Genomic DNA, 26,555 nt, shown 5'->3' on the forward strand with positions numbered 1-26,555 from the left:
TGATAGCAGGTTGCCTTTCCTTCTCTACATTGTTTGGACTGGTAAATTTTAGTGCAGAATGGGTTTGATGTCCTTCCTCCGGGCTTCATATCTTTGACTTTGTAATATTTTATTATGTCCAAGGGTGATTTTTCTTACGCTTGGCTGTTAGGTGGCTCAGTACCATGGACAGAGGTCGATCCCTGCTGTTCCAAACAGAGCCTGTACGGCATGGAAAGACTTCAGCTAAAAGGATTTTACTATTCACAGAAATTTTGTTATGCATGGTCTGATATGTTCTGTAATCTTCCGGAGATTCTAAAATCTTTAGATGCAAATTTAATTTATTCCATTTTGTGTATGTTGGCTTTTTTTCACTTTGGTGAAAGGTGACTTGTTCTTCTATACTCTGGTGTCAGGATTTTATGAAGCACGCGTGGGCACAATAGGCCACACATTCCTACTGATCTTGAGACTCTAGCCTAAATTTCCTTTATCCTATTGCATACCGTATTTCCTTTGTATCTTATTGGAGGATGATGTGATTGAGAGCAGCCCTGCAGAGAAGGACTTGGAGGTACTGGTCGATGAGAAGCTCGTCATGAGCCGGCAGTGTGCGCTTGCAGCCCAGAAGGCCAAACAGTATCCTGGGGTGCATCAAAAGAAGCATGGCCAGCAGGTCAAGGGGGGTGAATCTGCCCCTTTATTCTTCTCTTGTGAGATCTCACCTGGAGTACTGTGTCCAGTTCTGGAATCCTCAACATAAGAAGGACATGGAGCTGTTGGAATAGGCCCAAAGGAGGGCTACAAGGATGATCAGAGGGCTGGAGCACTGAGAGAGTTGAGGTTGTTCATCCTGGAGAAATGAAGGCTAAGAGAAGATCTTACAGCGAACTTTCAGTATCTGAAGGGGCTATAGGAAAGCTGGGGAGGGACTGTTCACAAAGGCTTGTGGTGATAGGACAATGGGGAGTGGGTATAAACTGGAGAGGGACAGATTTAGGTTTTATATAAGGAAGAATTTCTTCACCATGGGAGTGGTGAGACACTGGCACATGTTGCCCAAGGAAGTTGTAGCTGCCCCATGAACACAAGGAAGTGTTCGAGGCCAGGTTGGATGGGGAGTTGTGCAGCCTGATGTAGTGGGATGTCCCTGCCCATGGCAGGGGTTTGGAACTAGATGATCTTTAAGGGCCCTTCAAACCCAAACTGTTCTATGATTCTATTAATCTGAAGGTGATATTTCTATAAACCAGTATATTGTCCTGGAGAATATCACAAACATTCAAGCAGCTTTTTGTATAGTATCTTTATGTGTAAATGATACGAAATCTTTGTTTTAAATGTCTGAATTTCAGAAAAGGACAGGGAAATAACTTGTTTTCAACCTCCCTGTTTCAGATTAGATTGTTCAGGATAGGCTTGAAGTTCAGTGAATCATTATCATCTATTTTTTTAGCCCTTGCTTATGAAAAGTTTTCAATAAATTAGAAAAGGACAAAACCTTTGGTAGTAGAACAAAAAGAATCCGGGGAAGGTGAAAGCTGATCAGCCTGGTTTAAGTGATATGATTTAAGAAAGAGAGAATTTTTAAAAGAAAAATCACTGTCAAATAAGTGGAGTTTTTCTTTCTGACATATTACATGGCTTGGGTATGGAAGTGGTGAATGTCAAAAGCGTTATTTAAAATCAGTACATTAGACCTTAATCAAGGTAGGGAAATGCAGTCTGGCTGTTCAACTGTTCTAGTAGCCAGGGTCCACAGTAAGCTGGAAAATTGTATTATTAGGTGGCTTGCTGTCAAACTAGAAGAAATGGATTCTGCAAACATCTGTCGTAGATTTACTGCCTTGTAATGAAATAGTTTTTATTTCTATTCCAGCGCTGTTTTCTGGGAGCTGTATCTGAATCAGCCAGTTCATTCACTTTTGTCCCAAAGCAAGGAGAAAAGAAAGGTTCTGAAATAGCCTCCTTTATTACAGTGTCAAATTAAAGCATTCGAGTTGCTATATTTACTTGAGTGTTTGCATGTGCTTTAATAGTCAGTCTGTCTCCTCTCAGAAAACCAGGAGGATCGCCCGTTGTGTGTTGCTCTGTTTGTTACCAGGTGGCTATTGTACATCTCGCAACTTAAATCAAGACTTACTCCTTTAAAATCTTGGGACATAATGTGCTCGTTCTGCTTTTGGAATGCGCCAAGACCCTGAATTTCTAAGCTGCATCCAGAAATTCAGTGACCTAAATAATATGTTTGCAATATAGTTGCAGGACCTGATGGCAAGTTTGTCATGGTATGGGCAATTGCCGTTCATCCAATAATGCTTAAAATCCTTTTCAGTCTATAGAAGTGGTATTGCATACCATAACCTCTAAGATGACTTGAATGCAGAATAGTTCTCTTCCTACAGCAATTCTTGTTCTTTAGCATCTTGTGGTACAACATTTATAACAGCGCCACACTTTAAGCCCCTCAGTGATGCATTCTTAGAATTCTGTTTTGCAACCATGCCACTTTGTGTGCTAACATCTGAGCAAAGGAGGACTTGGAATTCTTGCTCTCAACAAAATAGAGTAAGACTATTCATGAGAGTGAGAAATACTTGTATCTGGTTAGGAAGCAGTGAGGCAAGCATTGTAGTAAGCTAGAATCATTAAATACTTAAGATTGGAAAGGTCTGTAGTCTAGTCTCCTGCTCAGAGCAGGTTCAGCCGTGAGGTTAGTCAAGGTTATGCAAGGTTTTACAGCCAGGATCCTGATCTAAGGTGGCCCTGCTGTGTGGGATGTTAGAACAATTGATCTGATGCAGTCTTGTCCAACTTAAATGGCTGTGATTCAGATTTCCTTATGCTCTTTTGTGCTTAAATATTTGTAGTCTGTGTCAGTCCACGGGCACTTCAGTGTTTTAAGATTGGTGTTAAAATTTTTTTTCAGTATAGGTGTGGAAGAAACTTCATAGTTTTAAATGCCATCTTAATTGTTGTAATAATTATTAATAAAGAACTACAACTTGTACCTGAATTACTTCTTTCTTAGGCGTGGCAGGCCTGCAAACAAAACCAGAGGCAGAGAGACCCCAAGGTTAGTTAAACTTTTTCTTCTTTTCTGTTTGAGGTTAGTGATGTCATTGCTGCAGTATTTTATCTTCTTCGTAAGGAATTTGTGCTAGCAATTCTGCTTTGTCATAGTTAGTTTTTATAAGTAAATATAAGCTTAGGCTTTGAGAGAACATGAGTCTTGGAATCCAGTGCTGAGAATTTAGCAATAGGCTATGTGTAGTGCCTTTCACAGATGGGTCAACAGTAGCCAGAGGGCTTGAAATCCAAGCTGAAAAGGGAGATTGAGCTGTAGTTGAAAGAAATATTTTTCATACACGTAAGTATCTCTGTTTAATTTTTTTAAAATAGTGCACAAATCTCCCCTATCTCCAAAAAAAACCCTGAAAGATGGAAGATCTTTAAATACATCTGTGACGAAAGACAGTAGAATGCACACAATAACTGTCTCCAGTGTTTCTTTTGTATGTATAAGATAAAACCTTTTGTATTTCTCTGTTTCTTTGAGAGCATAACATACTTTATGAATAGCAGTGTGTAACATACACAGAGTTACAATGAGTAACCAAGATAACCTGAATCAGTCTGATTCATTGTGCATCTGGATAAAGGAGTTGGGTTTCTTTGGAAGGAATGTCCATCTTAGATTCTGTAAGTAGCAGTACAGAGGAGTTTGACTTGTGGATCTATTTGAAACAGTCACATGACTTGCAGCTGCTCTATTGGTAACCAGAGTATAGTTTAGTAGTCAGATGTGTGATTGTCTTACACTTTCATACATGTTGTAATACTTTTATATACTCCTGATACCATTGATATGGATGTGCAGAAAGGTGTGAAATCAGATCAAATTCTTCTATTGCTGTATATAATTATTATTTTTTGTTTACACAGAAGAATATGAGAGACAGGTTACTAGCAGTAGAAGAAACAAATTTTTAACAATTTTTACATTTACATTTTTCACTTTCTTTTCCAGGAAGAGCTTGAGTGGTGTCGAAGAAATTATATTCATAATAAGAGAATTAGAAAGGTAAGAAGAAATAGGTATTTTTTTATAAGCAGGACTTAACTTGCCTTATTTTCTACAAATGTTAAGATCCTTGGATAAGCCTACTGTATTATTATGTATCTTCCAAATTATATAGGTTTGTATTTTTTTTAAATAAACTGAATTTTTAGGTTTTTCTTTCTTTGGGGGAGGAGAGATGGTACTTCTTAAAGCTGTTGGAGAATATCAGGACTCCGTTTAAGACAGATCAGACAGAAGCTTTATTTACTATGGTCATAGAGAGCAAACATTCAGGCAGCATTTCCTCCTGTGCTCCTCCCTTTTCTGTCAAGTAGTTGCAGAAAGCTAATTTATATACAGTTTCCAAGAAAGCAAAGAGGTGGGGAAAATGGTTGTAATGTTAGCAAAGCCCATTGTGCGTTCTTGTGAGGAATGGACTGATGATAATTTATATGCTAATTTATGATAATAGGGCCAAGTACCCATGCCTGGCAGGAATGTACTCGTCTAGTAGTTAACTGCCACAATTGGCACTACAGTGAGATGGTTCTTGGTGAAGCCTGTAGGACTGGCACATTCAGTATTATCTTGGCTCACTGACTGCTAGCTTTCAGATGAAAAGAATTTTTGTTTTATTAGAATAAACTTCTTAGCCAGACTTCTCAAATATTAAATACTAATATTTTTCAACCACAAAGTGGTATTAAATGATTAACTGTTCAACATACTTCTAGCATTTTTTTTAGGAGACTTCCGGTATTTTTTCTTAATTCTGTAGGTCCCTCAGTCTGGTTATAGTGTGACTGCTGTATGTTGTTACATAATTTTTATCTTATAGTTAGAACTGTGTTTGCTTAAAATTACCCTATAATGAGGACTGGACTTGAAAGTTTAAGGGGTTTGTTGGTCTCATTACTGCAGCAGATAATAAAAACTCTGCATCAACAAAGGGTTCCAAGCTTAATGTGGTATGTTGAGAGGTGAAACTTAAGTACAACTCCTGAATAACTGTGATTGGCAGAGCAGAGCCATCTTGTAAAAGGTTATTTCACTTCTTTTTCTTATTTTCTTCTGTGCCATACATGCTTAATATGCTTTGTGACTAAAGAAATTGTACTTTATAAGATGTCAAGAAAACTGCTTCAGTTATAATACTGAAATTACTTTGTGAAGTAAACATAAAAAGTAGTATATTAGGGGAAATGCATACCAGCATCACCTAAAAAGGAAAGAGAGTTAGCCCACTTCTTTAGCCTTCTGGTAATACATTTTGTTTTAATTTGTCGATGGTTTTGATCTGTTTTAATATGTAACCTGGAGTTAAAAATTTAGGTGGAAGAGTTATTTAACAACTTGCAAATGCAAGTCAGAGAATTCAACATGTTTGTTAACCAGTCATCTGCTGTGGGTCAGGAACGTGCCTACAAATGTTTCATCTTGCAGGTAATGCTTTAATGAGTCTTCAGCGGAGAGACGTTATTTACAAAATTTGGTAACTGGATTTTTATATACTTGTACTGATGAACTACTATTACCCTTATGTTTGAAAATTCTCTGTAGAGTTTGAGATCGCAGCGGAAAAAAGTAGAATTGTTTTTGACAGCTTAGAAGGACAGTTAATATTGCTTTTACAATCGTTCAGAATTCACGCTAAATTATTCCTCTGGCTGTCCCTAGACTTCTGACATTTCATCAAAATAAAACCATATAGGTGAATTAGACTGCATTTGCAGACTAATGCTCGAAGTCATAGAAGTACTCTAAAAAAGGATTGTTTGTGTTGGAGGGCTAAGAACTAACGATTTTGGAAATGTTTTCACTTGTCTTGAGTACTCTATTTAGACCACCACTGACTTGGGTACTTATTGGGAGGAGGGGTGGAAATTAGATGTTTTTCAGTTTTTGTAACTTTGTCAAACTTCCAATTAAATTTCTTGTCTTATTTGGACTGATTCATAGTGATGTTATTTTCACAGATCTATTTATTGTTTTGGTGACAATTGATTTAACTGTGTAAGCAGTGAGCTTTTCAGAGTTGATAAATCCTGTAAGATGTAACATGAGAACAGAACAAGTTTCATGTAGCTATTTTATGTGAATTTATTTAAAATTGAGGCTCTTTTTTTTTAGTTCAGGACTCATAATTAGTTTTTGTAGAGCAAATCTGCCTACAAAATATCAAAATGTTGTAAAACTGTTCCAGAAGTTGCACTCTTTTCTTGAAAGTACGTTTTTTAATGATTTGTGTATGTTAATGTTTATTTCAAAATGACAGTAATTGCTGGAAAGACACAAAAATATCTTCATATAGCGACCTTCCAGTACTTGAAGGGGGCCTACAGGAAAGCTGGAGAGGGGTTGTTCATAAAGGCTTGTGGGGATAGGGCCAGCGGAATGGGTATAAACTGGAGAGAGGCAGATTTAGACTAGACATAAGGAAGAATTTTTTCACCATGAGAGTGGTGAGGTACTGGCCCAGGTTGCCCAGGGAAGTTGTGGCTGCCCCATCCCTGGAGGTGTTCAAGGCCAGATTGGTTGGGGCCTTGGGCAGCCTGATCTAATGGGATGTCCCTGCCCATAGTAGGAGGGTTGGAACTGGATGATCTTTAAGGTCCCTTCCAACACTAACTATTCTATGATTCATATGAAGATCTGTCAGTATCTCTTTATGTTGCTAGTGTATCTCTTGTCAAGGAAGTGAATATAATAGACTGCATTTTACAAAATACTTTATTGATTTCAGGTTGTAATAGCTGGTGCTTTCTATCCAAACTATTTTACTTTTGGAAAATGTGAGGAAGACACTGTGAGACAGTTTGCTGGCAAAGATCCGAAAACCACTGTAATGGTATGTTAAGAAGTCAGATGACAATAAAGATTGGTCAAACAAGTGATATCATGTGTATATCACTTGATCAAGTGATAATCAAGTGATAAAATCAAATGATAAAAATGTGTACTGTTTGGGCAGTATTTTCAGATTTTGTTTTGTGTTGCGCAAGGACAGAAATCATTACCTGGACTGATCATCACTTGGTAGGTTGTCTTCTTTCCCATCTCTCTCTTCTAGTAAAACAAACTTTGTGTGGGTGAGCAGTTTTAGAATTCCTACTGAGAACTGCCTCAATGCACTTGATTGTTAGACTTGCACAGGCAAACAACTTTAGTAAAACTAATAAAAAATTTGAAAAATAGAACAGGACTATCAAGGGTGCTTTTTAGTGAGTATTTATGAAATGTGGTTTTGCAACTTTAATGTTACTTTTTTGTCATCTCCTACTTGGTAATGCATAACATACATGCTTGTGGCTTTAGGGTTACTTAGGTATTGCACTCTACTTTCTTTTTATTGTCTCATTTTACTGAATACTTTTTATATGGTTGAATAAGTGCAAGTGTGAGATGACTGTTGATTTTGCAAAATGGTGCACAATCTAAACTAGGAAAATATTTGGTGTATCTGATCAAGGTATTAACACTGTAAAATAACTGTGACTTATGGTTAAAGAAAACAAACTTGGAAGCCAGCAAGCCTTAGAGAATAGACTTGTATTGACACAGGAGAAAATAGATTAAAAAGTAGGAGAGAAACTGATAAAAGCTTATTGAAGGGATTTTTTTGTGCTTTACTGCTTACCCAAGAAGAAAGGCTAGTTCTATCTTGAAGGATGGCAATGTGTGTGCACAAACGCATTTGTCTGTTTTTGAAGTTTCTAACATACAGTTTTAGGATAACTGAAACAAAAAATAAAGTCCTTTCTAACAGTCTAGACCCAATCTTCTCATAGAACAGTCTGAGTTGGAAAGAGCATTAAAGATCATCCAATTCCAACCCCTCTGCCGTAGACAAGGATGACTTCTGCTGGATCAGGTTGCTCAAACCCTTGTTCAACCAAGCCTTGAACACCTCCAGGGATAGGGCGTTCCATCTTGTGGAAGATTAAACTGTTATATTAAAAGGAAATAGCTCCTTAGATCTATGTCACTCCTGATCTGCTCATGTATCAACTGCTTGTTATATTCAAGAAGAAGTAGCTGCTGCATCTTCATCAGTGTAAATAGTCTTCCTTGTGGACAGGAGTGCTGCAAGTACCTCAAGCTCTCAGTTTCAGAAGAGAAGACTCTTCTTATAGCTGTATGACATTTCAATGATGTGGTTGCTATTCCTCCCACTCTCTGGTCTCTCTAAATTATCTTGTCTCGAGGCAGTTTCTGCAGTCTGACCTAGACGGTGTTTTTGACCAGTAGCTGATATTAGTCCTGTAATTTTCAGCATATAAAGATTTTCTAAAAATAATCTGTTCTTTTCTGCTTAAGATTGTAACAACTAAAGAGAAGACTACACAACTGTATAGCCCCTGCAAAGTAGTTCAAATTCTAGACAAACTTGCTACTTAGGAGATCTTGCTTTAATATGAAATCAAAAGAACTCTTATGATAGATGATTGACTAAGTAAAAGGTAGAGAAATAGGTATCTGGCTGCAGTGGCATATGAATAGTTGTGAAACTACAGCCTTAAACTGATGTAAATTAGTGCTGCTGAAGTCTTGCTTTGATTTTGACTCCATATGCCCTTTTCTTATGTTGGATCTTGATTGCCTCCCAAGTAAACCAGGTATTAAAAGTAGGAGAAAACTATTCTCTTGCTTTGTAGAGTTAGTTTTCAAGCTAGTTTACCTTACAGAATTTGTGAAATTCGTGACCACCTCTCTTGTTGCCTTGGTCATTCATGTGAAATTCATAATCCACTATACTTAACTATATGCAGTCTATAAAATCCACTAAACATTATGCAGTTGAATATACTAGAATGTTATTCTCAACAGAATGCCTTTGAAAAGGTATTGCAGCTCCAGTAATTTAAGCAATTTGTGGTGGTTTCAGGATTAAAACCCAAGAAGAATAATGAAATCATTTAGTAATTCAGTTTGGAAGAGACCTCATGCAGTCATCTATTCTGGTGATATAAGGTCAAAGCAGAATTAACAGTGAATTTGGACCCTGCTTGGGTTTGGAAAAGGCTCCATGGACAGAGATTTTGCAGCTTCTCATGGGATCCCACTTGCCACTTCCCTGAATAAACCAAACAGCTATCCTCTACTTCAGGATGTATATTCTGCCACTTGTCTTCTTCTTTCTCCTTAGGATCTTGAGTTCCTCTCTTTCTTGGTGCTCTGGCCTCAGCTGCTGTTGAAAATCACTTCCGTAACTAGTTCTACATTGTTTGCTAATGGCAGATACAAAAGAAAGAATCCTGTTTGGCTCATGGTTGTTGTTGAGTGGTTATTTTCAATACCCTTGAGAAATCTAGGTGCTTGTGTCCTCCTCTTCTAGCAGGTTATGAGGAAACTTACTAACTTTCCTCTAAGATGCAGAGTCTCTGATCTCAAGACCTCTGCGAGTTGCTGGAAAATTGTCTGCTTCATCCTGACTGATGTCGTGTTGATACGTGAGCAGTTGCTATGTGAGCAGATACATACAAGAGTTCCCACCTCAGTTTACCCTTACTGACCACTTCTGACCCACAAGAGCTGAGTTGTCCCATTACTTGCTCCGTGTGAAAGCACCTTATTTTTGATCTACTCCTCCACACAGGAAGGACTAGGAGGTTGTCCTTTGTCTGTTGTCCCTTAGAAGCCTGTGTCCATCCAGAAGTGCTCTCCAGTTGTGCAGGCTCTCCCACCATACCTCAGTAATTCAATACACAATATTTCTGCCAGAACATGCGAGGCTGTAGCTCCTCCTGTTTCCCAGGCTGTGTGCGCTGCCTAGGATTTCATTCCCAGTGAGAGCAAAGAAGCATAACAATCCATTACTTTTCCATTACGAGTGAAAAGAGGGACACTAGACAGCTTCTAGGAAAAATTTTCAGAGAAATATATATAATTACAAATTGAGCTGCTTCATTTATAGTTGGAAAACATCTACTGTTTTGAGGCAGGAGAGCAAATGTTAGCAACAAAACTGATTTTTATTGTCTTTCAAGATTTTTCAATGTAGTATTTAGCGCTTTTTGAATTTGTTGGAGTTTAGGTTGTGTATCACTTGCCACTCAAGTGGAAGAGGAAGCTAACTACCTAGGTGAACTTAATAATGCATTAAAGCAATTGAATATATCAAAATTTAAGTTCTTTTTCTTAACAGCTGAAGCATATTCCTCCTTATGGATTTCTATACCATAAACAGTTGCAGTCACTATTTAGACAATGTGGGCACGTAAAATCTATTGCCTATGATGGATCAAAGTAAGTATAAAATACTTCAGATATCCTACTGTTCTCATGTTCCCAGTCATGAATCTAGTAATCAGTTTCTTTTCGTCAGAGGTGTACTGACAAAATGAGTTTGTTTCTTCTCATCCTTTGGAATCAGTAATTTATTTTTAATGTGTTGGCTAGAGTAAGAAAAGTGGTTTTGAAGTTGAGTGCACATTACTTGTAATAACATTGGATAAATTAGCTTAGTTAGAGACTTTCAGTTTTGTCTCTTTTGTTGTCTGACAGTGGACCTTAAATGCAGCCGGTCTGTCTGTATTTATTTCTGACTTGTATATTGAATTTAGCTCATTTTACAGTTAAATGGCTTTGCACAAAATGTATGTGACTGGCTGTTTTAGCTAACTTTCTGGCGAACTGGACAGCTGCTGCTCAAAATTCATATAGCCCCTCTTATGCCTTTTCCAGTTTTCAATTTTTTTTTATTCATATATATTTTCACATCCCTTCTATTTGTCTTAAATAAGCTCAGTAAATTTGGTACTTCAAAATTAAAAGTTTTAAGGTGCATAAGAGCAGTAGGCAAAACTGGCGATGAACCTGCTTTTTACCGTTGGCTGGCCTGCTAAAATAGAGATAGGGAGAAGAAATGAAGGCGTTGAGTTTTGTGTTGGGTTTTGAGCCTTCATCAAAGATTTTTGAGTTTTTTTTCTTTCAACAGGGCTTTTGTGGAGTTCTGTCGTCACCCAGCAGAGGGCTTTCAGATTCTTCCTGCAGTGTACCTGTCACTCAAGATGTCACAGCTGAAAATTCCTTTTGAGCTCAATGTTCATTATTCAGATTATATTAAAAGGCAACTGCAAGATGTGAGAGTCGCACAAGTGGAATCTCTAAGGTAGTTATATTGCATACAGAAGATGGTTTTCCTTTGCACTGTAAAGTTGCTGAAATGAGATTTACAGGATTCGGTGAGAATTTTCTTGAAAGTATCACCCAAGAGGATTTGTTAGGTTCAAAAAACAGACATATAAACTTTGTATAAGTAGAATGTTTTTGCAGAACTAGAAATAACATTATTATCTTAAATATTTCTTTACATTTGAAGTGCTTTGCTGTTTAAGAGAACTCCAAGTATATACTGCCTGTTTGGTTTTTTTTTAAAGTCCTAGTCCATTTGCCTTTGGTATATGTAAATATGGATGTAAACAATTTCTATTGACACTAGAGACGATGTGGGGATTGCTAGAACCAAAATTAAAGAAGTGGCACTTGTGGACATAAAAGAAAGGAAGGGAGGAGGAGTGTAACAACAGAAATTGAAGGGAAACATAGCAGCATAAATTTGGGTAGCATAATAGAAAATACTGTCTTTAGGGTCAACCTTGGGAAGCAAATGAAAGCAAAAAAACTGAACTCTTGAGTTTTTGGTTATGAATGAAGTACTTAGAGTCTTTATTCCTTATACTTTGTAGAGTAAATGTGGACTGTGTGAAGCAGACAGTAGAGCCTGTGAAAATCTCTTCTGGTACTTCACACCAGTTAAAGATGTTCCCACGTAGTCTTCTGCCCATTTGGATAACAGAGGTAGGAATGTTCTACATATGAAGTAGGTCATATCGAATAATCAGTGTCTTTGCAGAGATCAATATATGACAAACTCAAATGGAAAGAATGGGTACTAATAATGTATTTAGCATAGAGGTATCTGCAAGAGATATGGAGAATATTCGTGGTCTGATTTTTAGTAGTTCTTCATTTGTACTCCTATGTTGCAAATAAATTTCAAACACTGAAACTCACTTGTGCTTGACAAAACTTGTGAGATTGGTTGGCAGTAAATGCTAGCTGGAAGTAGACATAAATGTAAAGAGGATTAGTGGGAGAGGTAATCTGTTATTTGTGTGTACTGTAGAATCGGTAGGTATTTGGGCCATTTACCTGGTAGTTATTAACTGGCAGTTTTCTTCAGAAACTGTAGATGTGAGAAATGAGATGAATGATTGGCACTGCATGCTCGTATATTCATAAAAACATTGCATATTCCACTGAGTTAGTGGAAGTTATAGACTGAAGTATTAAAACAGCTCTTGATGGTAGTGACCTGTTTTGCAAGTGCAGAAAAGAATATTTTCTTCACTTTACTCAGCAAACGCTCTTGGGTCAAAAACGTTCATGGATTTGATCAGACACATTGCAGTAACTTCTGTTCAGTACATTGGCTGTAATGATCACATGTGTTGTAAATAAAGATTCTTTTTTATCACAAGTATTTGATATAAAATAAGGAAAGGTGTATGAGTTCAGTAAGCCATTTGAAAAGATAACTTATTATATTCAGTTTGATTTAAATAGTGATGCGTCCTTTTCAGTTTCCTGAAGTCTGGCTAATTCTAACAGTAACAATGCCTATTTGATAGTTGAAGCTAACTGATGTTCTTTCACCAATAAGAAAAGTGCACTGTACCTGTATGTATCTGGCTGATCAACTGTGTACATTGTTTTCTGATTCTTAATTTGCTTTAGTACAACAGTCTTTTCTTAATTTTCTTTATTTTAGTGAGCTTATATCAGGTTCTATTTAGATCAAAAGCGTATTGCAGTTACACAGCAAATAAACTTATTAAAATAGAGTCTAATTTTAAGAGAGAAATGCTTCACTGCATTTCTGCAGTATGAGAACATGACTGTGTCTGTCAGGAGTAGGAGTGCTTTCATGTATTTTGCTCAGATGTGTTTTGTATCTGGTATGGAAGAATAAAAAAATACCAATTCAAATATTCTCTATTTTTTATATTTTCAGGTAGTTGAAGTTGGACACTTCTGGGGTCAAAGGACAGATGAAAAAACTGGGGCTGTCCTCCAGGCTCTAAATGATGAAATTAACAACCGGAACCTGATCAGTTTGTCAGTGACTCCACATCCAGAGTTGTTTTGTCTGGCACCGTTCACTCAACTGGGAAACAAACAATACTATAGAGCTCGTATTCTGCGTGTTTGCAGAGATGTTGCTGAGGTACAGTAACATGTTATGTCAGATTGAAGTGGTAGGATGTAATTGGGTTAACAATCTTGGAGCTCTTCTTTATTTTTTACACAACACTATGTTCATGATAATTGTAAATATTCCAGTGAAGAAGTCTGTAGAACTAGAACTAAAAACCTTAATGGGATATTGCCAGAATAGATAATTGTTTTCATTTCTGGAACACAGAAATATCTTAGTATGAAGTTGAGAGGTTCTTGCTGATACAGTAAAGTGACTGGTGTGCTGAAGCAGAGCAAAGCAAAATAAAGACTAAAACCTCCATTAACTCTGAAAATATGGCCAGGAATGCCTACATCAGAGTCCAGTGCTGCATTGCTGGCGGCAACCCTATCACTTCCTCTTCATAAATGCATTGAGATCCATCTGGAAATTAAGTTTCTTGCCCTCGCTGTATTGGCGGTTTTCAGTTATTCATGGGCCAGTTCATCTAAGCTTGTTCTTCCGATGCTGTTTTTTCCCCTGGTTTACATAAGTTTTCTTCTTTTCCTCCTCTTTCCCTTCCTCTCCAGTTTCTTGTCTATCTGTTAATTCCTGGACTGATGCTTCCTTTTGCTAATTGAAGGAAGCTACATTCTTTCTTATCTCACATACTGCACTAGCTCTGTTCACCTGGTCTCCATCTCGCTCCTCTATTTTGTTTTGACCTCAATTTTCTGAAACACAGTTATGCGTGTTCACATACCTACAGTTCTGCCTTTGCTTATTCTAGCACAATGTTTAACCTCTGCATTTAAAACTATTTCATGTGATGTATGCTGCCTTTGCATTTTCATAGCTTATTGCATGGGCTTCCTCTTGTCATCTTATATACTCAGTTCCATCTCCTTGGTAATTTCCACCTAATAAGAATTTATAACTAATAACAGAATCTCTGCAGCAGGAATTGTTAAAATTCCAAAGCATACAGTCTTTTACTTCATACCATTTGATTGTCCCTGTTCCCCTTAAGTTCTCAGGCCCAGAAAGCATGATTTTTATTTTTTTTTTGTATGTATGTTTGTTTCTGAGTTCTCTATCATCAGCCAATTCGTCAGAATGTTTTGGCTTTGTTTAACGGCATCAGTGATGGAAATTAGTGCCACAATTCGACTGGCATTTGTTTTTCAGGCCAATACTTTTCAGCTGTTAAAGGCAGGGTTTTTCTTTTAAGATAGGCCTTTGCACAGCCGATTCCTCCTTTGAATTCCTTCATTTCTTAGCATAGCTGGGTGTCACCACTACAGAGTTAATACTGGACACTGTAATCTGTTTAGAGTCATGGAAAACTAGTGAATAACAGTGCTAATGTCACTTTTTTCTGTTGTATTTATAAACAGTAACCCGATCCATGTTGGCATTTGCTTATCCAAAAGCAATTATTAGGTAGTATCACTCACTGCTAAGAAGTAAGGTTACACAGATTTAATTGTGGGGAGATAATCAGAGCCTTTCAGAGAAATTTGCCTTTTCTAGGTTTAGCACACTATTTGCATTACCAGCGGATGTTTAAGCCAAGGGATAAAATAAAAGACATGATAAAATTTGACTTACTAGTTTTATTATTATTTATTTATATTTAATTTTATATTTTAATTATTATTTTTATTATTAGTTATTATATTGGACTTCATTTGCATGTTTTCCATTTCACTTGATAAGATTGTGTGGTACTGTAATTATTAAGCTTAGGTTGTTGCTTACCACTAAAAATAGCATTTTTGATATTGTGGAATCTTTGCAGATGCTCTTGATTCTTTTTCCAGGTTTTTTTTGTGGATTATGGTAATATATCAAAAGTGCCTTTAAAGACATTGAAAGAGATGCCAAGCTGTGTTCGAGGGCTTCCTTTCCTGGTAGGCATGATGCTATTTGCTGCTGATTTAATATATATTTTCATATCTGGTCCAGCAAACAGAAGTATACTTCAAATTGTAGTGCTTTTCAGAATAATAATGAATGAACATTTATTTTGCTGATGGAATTACCTGCAAATCACCTTTACATATAGATGGATAAATGTTTTCCACAGATGTGTAGGCACAGAACAGTAATTCTGTGACTGAATTGTTTTTTGTTTAATTGTAGAGAAACGTTTTCTGGCCCTTTGTTTTTAGGGGCGCTTGCTAGAACAAAAAAAAAAAAGAAAAGAAAAAAACCTAAACTTGCTGAGTTACTGGGTGTAAAAATCATTGTATTAATTTTCTTAACCGAATAATTGAACTTTTGTGGAGACAACATAGTGGAATCTGTCTCCCACCTGTAATCACAGGAACAGCAGAAGGAGAGGAAATTGCTCTGACAGTTGTTTTGCTGCTTCTTGCTTTCAGTTTTTTTTATTCAACAGTTCTTTGAGAAGGAGAAATTTAACTTTTCAGTCCTCATTTGGGTATTTTTAAGATAGTTGAAACAGGTGTATCATACTAACTTTTTTCTCTGAAGCGTTTAATGATGAAGGTGAGAAATGAACCAGCAGAACTATGGGGGGGGTTTATCTTTTCTTAATATTAGATCTTGACAGGGTTAGTTTTGTTTGGTTTGCTTTTATAATTGATTTTAAAAATAAATTTAATTTTGGCAAGAAGAATCTTTTTTTGTGTTTTCTTCATATGTATTAAAGGGAAGTGTATTTCCACTTCAGGCCTAACCTTATTACCACTGGCTAGGAAAAAAAATAGTTTCTTTTGTAAATTCCTTTGAAAACAAAATTACGGGTAGTGATTGTGGAAATGAATTAAATGAGAACTTAACTTAGTCTCGCTTCCCAGGGACAGAATAGCGACAGTAGGCTTGCCAAGATTCTGTTACTTTAGTTGAAAAATACTATGGATTGTAAAGCTTTTTCTAGAGGAGGTACTTTTACACTCCTAAGGTTTTGATGTGGATGATGAATTAATACCAAGTTATCTTTTATTTATGATCTGTTTGCTCTCATTTATTAGCAACTATCTACAGCATTAAAGTGATATTGATATATAATGTGTTACCTGCATTGGCAATGACTGAGTAGGAATCCTGGTGTAGAGCTACAGCAGTTCTTGAGATTAACATTAGCCACTGCAGTAATTATGAAGTCGTTTATGGGTTAGTAGTTCAAGCAATCTGAGAAAATGAATTATTTTCATGCAGATTCTCTGCTCAGGCAAGCTCTGTTTTCAATGTTTGTGCTCTAGGCTTTAGAATTCAAGATGTGCAAGATGCGTCCATCTGCAAAATCTCTTGTATTTGGGGAACAGTGGAGTTACAGCGCTAATGAGAGATTTGCCTCGCTAATATATGGCCATAGTGTTCTAGTGAAGGTGTACTCATTTGTGCATAGCGTTGTGCATGTGGATGTTCTCTGTGTCTCGGCAAACAATACCCTTGTGAATGTTCGAGATGTGCTTGTTGAAGAACATTATGCTGAACTAGCAGAAGAACCATATGAATCACAAGTATGTAGTAAGCTACTTCTACTTTTCTCATTCAAATTTATTTCAGCTCGGACTGTCTGGAGTCCTGAGAAGTTGAGCTGAAATCTTGACTAGTGCCATTATATCAGGCAAGATTGAATGGAACAATATATTTGTGTGTGCATAATTCATATTGAGCTGTTGGCCAAAAGCATTGCTGCTTTGAGACAACTTTTGAAAGAGATGTTTCCTGCGAGAGAATTGCATCAATTGAACTGTTCTGCTATGTTTTGAAACCTTGACAAAACGTAAATGTTTCCTAGTTATAACTATCTTTCATTTTTGTTTTATATAATCGGAAAGATGACAAAAACATTGTACTTCGAATTCGTTTGTGAATATGCATTTTCTTTGTCTAGGATTTTTTTGTAAATTTTTTGAAAACAGCTGTTTCATGTGCTTTTTTTCCCATTATTTTCCATAGCTAAGTCATGATTTGCTTAAGGGATTATGTTTGGACCCATTAAAGACAGAGGAGAAAATGCCTGTGTCTTCAAGAAAAGAAACGAATCTCATTGAAATGTTCTTAAAATTGTTTCCTGACAATAAACCTGGTGCAGCAATCCATAAGGTAACTTGACCGGTGACTTTGGTATGAAATTACATGACTGTGCTTCTTACATTGTTAGAATGGAGATGAAGACTGAAAGCACCTTTAATAACGAAACGATACTTGATGCCTTTCATAGTGCATTCTGCTTTTGTTTGGTAGAAAGCAGTAACGTGACCACCATTTCAGACTATTCTGTTGCAACTTTTGACAAAGTTTTGAAGTATAGTCTTTAAGAGTTAAGTTAACCAACTCTCCTGACATGTTCTAAGGCAGCACTTCAAACCACTGCAGAATGAAGATAGAATTGAAAAACTGAATGCAGTGCTTCCACACGTGGTGATCTTCATTAAGTAAGCTACAGCAAAAAGATAAATCCCTATCAAATTTTCAGAAAATTTAAACGTGGTTTCCTTCTTCCTCAGCTAGCAATAGGTGATCAGCTGGGATAGGTGATTCAGCCAGCGCTCCAGTAACTGATAATAATGAAACAGTGGGTATTTCTTCCACTGCCAACTCCAAAATCGGAATTTGTTTTTACTTACATATTTTGAGATATCTAGTCACTACTAAGCTGGAATATACAACACGAGAGTGTGTGTTGTGTTCTGCCTTCTGATTATAAGTTAAACCTCATCTACATTATAGTTCTTTTCCCATTTCAGGCTTTCAAGCACCTAAGCATGTTCCGTTTACCCACAGGAGTAATCCTATTTAACTGCCCAACTTCATAAAGTGAGATATTTTGAAAATTAAAGACCTGTTCACATAATCAGAAATTACCTGATTTTGTTAGGTGTTCTCTGAAGTCTGAATTTTTGTTTTTAAGCCAGAGGAAAGTTGTGAATCCCCAGCAGCTATAAAAACATTTAATTTTTGGTTAGGTGGCTCAAGCAAAGCTTGCTTTGGATACATGAAATGAAAATGCTGTTTATCATTTTATCAGTGCAGTATTGCTGAATTCGTGCTGAAATGTGTTTTCTTTTTTGTTCATAAAGAACTTGATTTGGAGAGAGCAAGGTGCTGGCTAACTAGAATTACAATTTGTTCTCTCCCTTTTTGAAGGTAACTATTTCTACCCCATTCAGTCCTTATGAGGTCAAATGCTACGGTATGAATAGAGTATCCCAGTTCAGGTATGCAACTACTTCTACTGTGAAGTGTAGGCACATTCTTAGCTGCTATTGTCAATTAATATGCAAAAGTCATCGTTGTTACTCCTATAGATTTTTACAGAATTTTTATTCATTAAAACAACTGAAGTAGTCAGGCCTGACTGACCGTGCATTAATATGCACATTATCACCATGTAAAATTTTAAGAATCGTTTTAATGAAAGTGCTTTAATGTTTTACAGAGAGATTATTTGTTAACCATCATCTACATCTGCTAAATGATACTTAGATAAGCTTTGGCCGATAACTGCTATCATTGAGGTTCTGTTGTGAATTGAAAATAATTCTTGTTTTGTGTTTGTATGGGTGTTGGTTTTTTTAACATTGAAAATACTTATTTCTTCCCCAGAGATGTTGTCATACAAAAGGAAAGCATAAACTCTGTTGTTGTCTATCATGGTTCAGAAGGTCCCTTTCAGCAGTTGTTGGTTGCTGCTTCTTTATCAGGAAATACAACTGGTAATGCTTGATAAAAATGTTTGAACAGTTTATCTAGGCTTTTGTTTTTTATGAATGGTTCGATAAGTAAATAGGTTAATGTAGTTCTACGTTACATCTTTTTGAGATTTCTTTTTCATGAGATACTTCTTAGATTTATTTATTTTTCTTTTTTAGCAGTGGGATCTGCTGTTCATATAGGCGAAACAACTTTGATGCCTCCTATTCCTGGACTACTTGCACTCCTTAGTATGTTGTTTGCTCCTACTATAGAACTCAGGTATTCATATGTTTTTTCAAAAGTTGTTTTATTTTCTTAGGACCCTCACAAACTGGTGGCAGATTCCCCCCCCACCCCCGGTTTACTACATTTAGTATATTATCTTCCTGTTCACGTAATCTTGCATCTTTTATTTGTTTTATAGTATGTAGCTAAGATAACTTGTTTCATATATTTATTGGTGCTGCAGGCTCTACTTTCATATTAAGGCAGTCATTTCTAATGATCGTGCTGGAGGCCTAGAAAGATGAACTGTAGAATTGAGCAAGTTTTAAATGTCCATGAGGAGAGGAATTTTGTTAAAATTGGTGAAAGATGAGTTCTGGCAGTTGCATTGCTGTTCTGTTTTGTTGAAATTTTTCTATCTGTAGAATATCATTTCAACATAGTGAAGCTAGCTTTCCCTAACGGAAGTTTCAGTTTGCATATCCATAATTTTCTTTTTAAGTTTTGTGAGTATATGTTTTCATAACCAGTCTTTAGTTTTGTTTCATCAATATATTTAAAAATACAGTACGTGTGAGTGCCTCTCAGTTGTTTCAGTTTCTTGAAAACACACCTGTATCTTGCTTGGCATGGTTTAGGTAAATTCATTTAAGTCTGTCTTCTTGTGAGTCTAGTTTCTTCATCTCTAGGAGAAACTGTTTTCTTTCTTTTTCTGACAGGGTTGATGGAAGTCGAAAGCATTTTACTGGTGCTCTGTGTGGTTTGGGTTGGAGTCAGACTTGTCAGGCTCCGCTGCTTCCAGAAAATGAGATGGAGCTGACATTTGATGTACATTTTGGACTGGAAGACATAACAGAGGTAAAACATACATAAGAATGTTGAAAGTAGAATTCAATGCATCAGAGCTCGTTATCTCTTAAGACTTAATAAGAAAACTTGGTTTAAGCTCTGTTTTTTTTTTTTGTTCATGTACTGCCTCTTTATAAATTTGGTTTCTTATCAGAAAAACAGTTATCCCCTCCACACGCTTTGAACAAAATAAAATATTATAGAACAATATAGAACCCGTCCATAGCAAGGGGGTTGAAACTGGATGATCTTTATGGTGTCTTCCAACCCAAACCATTCTAAGATTCTGTGATTCTATAAACACATTGTACCCTTTTTAAAACAAAAGCATCAATTTTTGCACTAATCAGATGTCAATACTAGTTAGTTATGTTTGTAGGATCATAGTGGTTTTTACTGATCAGCCTGGCATTACTGCTTTGCAATCTTCAGTTTGATTTTTAAGTCGTCTTTATCAAGCTAATTCTCTTGGAGCAGGTCAACCAAACAAATGATAAAAATCCCTGTATTCCTTGTTACAGCTTTTTAATACTTTTAGACAGAGATCTGTCAGAGAGAAGTATGTACAAATAGTCTGTTAGACAGGACAGCGAGCTGTATCTGACCTGCACTTCAGATCTGACAGGTGCTTTAGGCAGTGAAGGACCTTAGGTGCCCTAATTAGCTCTGTACAGAGCAGGTAAATTAGGTGATAACTGGTGGTTTCTACGGACATTTTAAGGACGCAGTGGACATGATATAAGGACATTTTAAGGACACAGTGGCGTGCATATACGTGCTGTTGTTTTTTGAAAGCAGTGACTTGGTTTATGTGATGCCTGTATTCATGGCACCTTAGCCATGATGGTATCACCAAGCTGTGGTGCATTTGGGCATTACAGACAGATGGAGAAAAATCCTGAAAACTTTGACAGAAGGAATTCTGTTTTGGAAAAAAATCTAGGCAAGTGGTAGCCTGTATGGCTCACAGCATAACTGAGTTGAGTAACCTTGGATATTAACATCTTTGACCAGCAGAGGTGCATCCAGAGGAATAAGTCTTTCTAAAGCTTCAGATGTTTTTGCTTATGTTCATAATACTCCACTTGACGTTTGGTATGGGTGCTAAGACCAACTTGATGTCAGTATAATATAATGCAGAACTAGTAGTGGTTTAGAGTTCTTTATATTCTATCACTGGTATTTTTGCAGATTAATATCCTTAGGATAGCCATTAATGAGCTGCTTCATGAATGTGAAGTGTATTCTGAACGAGAGAGAATGAGACAGCTGCAGCAAAATGTTCGTCAGAAATTTCTAAGGTAATAATTTTGTAGAAATAAGATATTTTTCACTATCAGTAAAAACAAAATAAGTGATTGTTTAAAGCATAGCTCAGATTAGGCTTTGGGGGAATAATGTATTCTAATTTAATGATGCATTTCATTTACTTTAAGTATATTGCTTTATAAATAAACAACAACTTTAGACTTTTTGTGGAAGCACTGGTTCTTCAGCGAAGCCTGGTCACTTAAGAGTCATAAAACCTAGATTGTAAAACCTGTTTTACGGTATAGATGTGTATGCTCTGATGAATCTTGCTTTGTGCACTCAAAACAAAGCTAAAAAAGTCTCACAGCGTAAGAGTGCAGAAGGCTTTAGAATTCTTCCTCCCTACACATTAAATTTGGATTGTCAGTGCTGCCTTTCCTCCCCCAACAGACCTATGTAGGACAGGTGTTGGCCAAGTTAATTGCTGGAAGTCCCATGTTAATTTATGAATTGAAGTCAAGTCCACCTGCCTCCTTTTTTTTTTTTTCCAGCAAGCCTTCCTGCTTCTTGTAGCTGAAGTAGTGGTTCTGAAAAGACTACTGTGAATCTTTGCAGGCAGTCTTGATAACTTTAAAGCTTGTGGTGTTGCAGGTGTTTAGGGGAGCCAGTTCAATGAAGCTCTTACTACTATCCGCCACTGCTGAGCATGCTGTGGAAAATCTTCCCTTATTTCTAAAAGTAGTGTATATGTTTTAGTGCTGTCTGTGTCATTGATGGACTTTCTCATCCTTACCTGGCTCTGTACTGAACAGGTTTCTTTACTCTGTAGTATTGGTCTAATTGCTAGGCAACGTGACCTTTTTCACAAATAGTACTTTCCTAGAGTAACTACATAACGAAGTGAGGCAATTCCTCATGCTGATGAAGACCAAAAGCTTTTAAGCTTTAGCTGCACTTACCTTAGGTTACCAAAATTGTTACCAGAGCAGCTGTTCATGCTGCATTTTCAGGTGTTTCTTTTTTTTGACTGTACCTACTAAATTGAGTTCTTTTCGCCACAGCTGTGAAAAAAAACTGTTACAATGCCTTTAGCTGAAAGCAAGTACCCATACTTCTCATTTCCAAGACTTGAAAGAAAATTGTATGATGCATTTATATAATAAATTAAAAAGTGGGAGGAGTGGGGAGTCAGCCTTGCTATTGAAGGCACTGGAAATGAAATTAAAGAGCATAAACAGTTGCCAGATGTGCAGCTACCTATTATATGTTAGCTGACCAATAGACGTGTTGGATATGACAAGGAAGCAAGGTGATTATTTTTCTTCTGGGTGCTTCACTGTGCTCTTCTCTGTGGGACACAGCAGCTTCCAGCCCGCTGTTGCAGTGGGTTATGTTGTGCCTCTGGAAAGTGTTGGTAGAGCCTCAAAAAGGCCGTACCTCAGAGATGCATGCTGCTTGTACTTTAAAGAGCACCAGTGCAGGCTGATTGCAAGCTGTTTGTGTTTTACATCTGCAAAGCTCCTCGTGAAATACCAGCTGTCAAGCATACTGCTGGTGCAATATTTAATATTCTATGTGTGTCCACGTAGCTCAGACTGGTTGGTGTCTGCGTTGCCTTTGGACACTGCTGTGTAGTACCATATTCAGGCTTGAAAGGTGAGCGAAGATGGCTTGCACGATTCATGTGGAAGTAAGTGTAGGGAGAAGTCAAGGAAAATTGGATAGGCAGAAACATGCTGGTCACCTCTCTGGAGGTGACAGTGACAACAAAGGGGATCATGCTTGGACATCAACACTTAGATGCTAAATTAAAAGTACCGAATGTCACTGCTATTTCTTAAGACATGTGAATACTTGCTCCCATTGTAGTACCTTTTTTGGATTGGTTGTTCAGACATCTCCAGACAGCTGGGAGGGGAAGGAGCAGCCTGTGCAGCTTCTTGGCGTGGATCCTCAGCATTGACACGTTGCCCAGTTCAGTCAGTGCTGACTGCCTGACTCGGTCATACTCATCTGCTTTCTGGGCTTCTTTCCTTTAGGATTTTATACTTTTCTGTAGTAGCGTTTTCTCTCTTGGGATGTTTGTGCTTCTACTGATCCAATAATCCTATAGCTTATTTTCCTAATTTTTTTCCTTTCCCTTTTTGAAGGAAGAGATGATCTGGTTATTGCCATGATATCATCTTTTCCTTTATGTAGAATCTTTCTTCATTTTGAATCTTTTTTTCTGATTGTGCTTTGTTTTATGTCTTGGGAAAAACCCAGCCTTTCATTAACGAGAGTAAATATGTAAAAATTTAGCCTGAACAGTATTTCATAGCTTTTTTCCATTTTTCAAAAGCTAATTGTATTTACAACATGTCACTACTACTTAAGACTTAAATCAGTGTTTGAAAAACATATCTAGACAGAATTAATTAAAGTCTACTACTGTTGTACTTTGCACAGCTTGAGGAAATAACTGGAGCAGACAGACAATCTATAGTAATTGAGTTGTCATGCAGAACAAAATATCCTAAAAATAGCTGTGTTATATATTCTAGTGAATAAGCATGCATAAAACTTGGGGAATAAAGGACAACTGCAAATTCTAGTACTCTGTAAATTTGTGAAAAATCGCATTTTATTTAAAAGAAAATACTTTCTGATACACTTAACATCCCTGTGAAAATATGTATTTTGACTTCTTATACTGGAGGGGCAAAGTACAGTGAAGTGAACAAATCAGACTAGGTTAACAAGGAAATTTAAGATTTTCTTCAGCATGGGCAGCTCATAAATGCCTAATTGTATCTAACATAGCAATTCCTTTGTATTTATAATTAATCAAGTACAAGTGTATTTTTTAAGGCTATTTTTGTGTAATTTCAGTTTAATCTGCAAATCAAAACCTCAAGATACAATTGCTCCTACATGGCACGGGAAGCCATTTGCATGGAATCAGGTAGGGTTATAAATACATATTATATATATATTTGCTTTCCTTTAAAGAGAGTAGTTAGAGTACTGCAGTATAGTTAGTTAAGAGTGGTCAAAAGGAGAATTTCCTTTGGAAGGATATATTTTTTGAGTATTGAGTTTAAAGATAATGGAAGTATAGAAGAAGAAGAGTCAAATTTAGGGCCTAAGTTGTATATACATCACTCTATTAATGTCCTGTTTCTGTAGTCTGCAGTTTGAGCATGTTGTTTTCTGATTCTGTCTGTACGAATATTTAGCTTCTCCAAACAGAACACTTTGTGATTTTTAAGTTGGGAGAGACTATAAAGGCAACTTGTTGAAAGTTAAGATTTTGTGTTCTTTCTGTTAAGCAGCCATGGCCTAGAACATAAACATTGATGATTTTCCTTGTTTAGGATTTATCTGAGTGTAGTGCATTTTAGTTTTGTTTTGAGTTGCAGTGCTTTTGGGTCAGCTTTCCCTTTAGAACAGACAGAAATATGGCTTGCTTTGGAATGAATGTGGTGGGATCAGATAGAAGGGCCACTTGCTTGACACCCGGGAGGGTTTCATAAAGCTGAGAAGTCTAACCTCCTAATCTGTTAGAAATCTTTCCTTTCTTTCTTTAAAAGCCTCTGTAGGCCACTAGACTTCCTAATGAACAAATGCATTTTCTTAATTAAAAGGGGGCGAAAAATTACTGAGTGCAGCAGTAAGGTTTCTACACGCACCCTCCCTGTGCCTCTCCCACCCCGAGGCATATAAATGAGGGGCTTAGGTCTCTCTTCTTGGAAAGATTGACAGCAGTGAATGAGCACCAAGGGCATGTATTTCTAGTAGGCAGTCACTGGGGCGTTAGTGTGTGTCATAATACATTGCGTTAAGCCCTAGTATTTCTGGGTTTATATTTCAAATGTAGTTGGTATTTTGAAGGTAGTCTCCTAGTCAGTTATATTGGTGCTTGGCTTATTATAACAAGTTAGTGTATAGGCCTTGGATCAGGATTTTCCCTGCTGCATCTGAAATCTCAGATGAAGAGTCTCAGGACGTTTTCCTTACATCATCACATAAAATACTACCTGTAATGCTTTTGAATTGATTGTGAGATAGTATTCTGACTCGGGCAATCCATGAGATACAGCGTTCTATAGTACTGGCTCAAGAGTTGAAATGTGTGGTACGGAACTGAAATACTTGTATGATTTGAAACTGTCAAAACTCTTTAAAACTTTTCTTTGACTATGTTATGTGGGAAGACATTGAGAATGCAATCTGACTTTCACCTTGGTTCTTCTGATTAGGTGGATTCTCAGCGTATCATTGACCAGTCTGACGGCCAGCATGGAAGAGGAAATGGTCTTTATCAGCCACATAAGCTTATTCGGTTGAATGTTTGAATACTTCAGGAAGTCATTCAGAGGGAGGAGGTATTAAAACTAGTTTAAAAGTCTCGTCTTCTAGATATCTCTAGGATGTCTGTTTTGCATGACTGTTCCGTAAGATTAGTGTTAGTGTACAAAAATACAGTTTGAAATAGGTTCATAGTAGCTTTTCAAACAAACATTTGCAGGCCCTAGAACCTGTTGAGTTTATTCATAAAACAAGCTGACTTAAAGCAGGGTGCAGTTTTCATTCTAATAATGCTCTGAGCAAATTTATCACAAGGCATATGAAAGACAAAGCAAATCTAATTTAATCATTCATTTTCTGTCTAAAAGCTCATAAGCCATGGGGCATGACTTTTTTGTCTTTAACTGCAAGTTGCATTTTTATTTTCTTTGTTAGTTTTTCAAAAGGCCATACAACAAAGGTGTTTGGGGTTTTTCTTAACCAAAAGCTATAGTTGAAAGAAAGCTGACAATGTAGGTTCTGTTCTGATCCAAAATACAACTTCATATGTTGGATACATTTTTTCATTGATCTTTTTCATACAGAAAGATATAATATGTGATTTATTTTCCTGTATGGCAGAAGAATGGTTTTGAATTACTGATTTATGGCACTTTTGTTTTATCCTTTCCTCTTATTTTAATCTGTGAGATCTTTAGTCCTAAAAACTAAGTGACTGCAGAATAAAATGCAGAAGTTAAATAAAAGGTATTTGTCTCTTCTGTTGTGTGGCCATGCTTAATAAAAGCTAGATGTAGTGATTGCATTTGTATTTGGTATGTGATTGCATTCTTGAGATACATGAATACAAAAACACTATATGGAGAAGTATTAATCTTTACACTATTCACTGAATTATTTGAAGATCATGTAACATCCAGTCATCGTCCGAATAACAGACAGAATCAATGGGAACTAAAAAAAGGTGGCAGATGTAGAGAAAATAAGGGATGCTTAAACCAAGAAATTATTTTAAGCTCTACTTAAACAGAGAGGCAACTG

The 26,555-nt window shown here is 36.7% G+C and overlaps 1 protein-coding gene across 2 annotated transcripts in view; it reads left to right on the forward strand.

The window, feature by feature from the left end:
* Window positions 1-26,270, forward strand: part of TDRD9 (tudor domain containing 9) — a 49,481-nt gene extending 23,211 nt beyond the window's left edge. The window contains exons 18-34 of one of the 2 annotated variants that reach the window (XM_054068854.1): window positions 3,014-3,058; window positions 4,013-4,066; window positions 6,789-6,893; window positions 10,191-10,291; window positions 10,983-11,156; window positions 11,734-11,845; window positions 13,062-13,274; window positions 15,050-15,139; window positions 16,457-16,717; window positions 17,160-17,306; window positions 18,351-18,421; window positions 18,810-18,919; window positions 19,076-19,178; window positions 19,844-19,982; window positions 21,165-21,274; window positions 24,096-24,168; window positions 25,466-26,270. In XM_054068854.1, coding sequence (XP_053924829.1) covers window positions 3,014-3,058; window positions 4,013-4,066; window positions 6,789-6,893; window positions 10,191-10,291; window positions 10,983-11,156; window positions 11,734-11,845; window positions 13,062-13,274; window positions 15,050-15,139; window positions 16,457-16,717; window positions 17,160-17,306; window positions 18,351-18,421; window positions 18,810-18,919; window positions 19,076-19,178; window positions 19,844-19,982; window positions 21,165-21,274; window positions 24,096-24,168; window positions 25,466-25,561 — 2,004 coding nt within the window. In that variant the 3' untranslated portion in view covers window positions 25,562-26,270. Of the gene's footprint in view, window positions 1-3,013; window positions 3,059-4,012; window positions 4,067-5,377; window positions 5,489-6,788; window positions 6,894-10,190; window positions 10,292-10,982; window positions 11,157-11,733; window positions 11,846-13,061; window positions 13,275-15,049; window positions 15,140-16,456; window positions 16,718-17,159; window positions 17,307-18,350; window positions 18,758-18,809; window positions 18,920-19,075; window positions 19,179-19,843; window positions 19,983-21,164; window positions 21,275-24,095; window positions 24,169-25,465 lie in introns of those variants that run through there. The other variant, XM_054068855.1, reaches the window with a different exon arrangement.
* Window positions 26,271-26,555: the final 285 nt, after the last annotated feature.

This window comes from Cuculus canorus, chromosome 5 (assembly GCF_017976375.1).
Source record: "Cuculus canorus isolate bCucCan1 chromosome 5, bCucCan1.pri, whole genome shotgun sequence".
NCBI classification, from domain to species: Eukaryota; Metazoa; Chordata; class Aves; order Cuculiformes; family Cuculidae; genus Cuculus; species Cuculus canorus.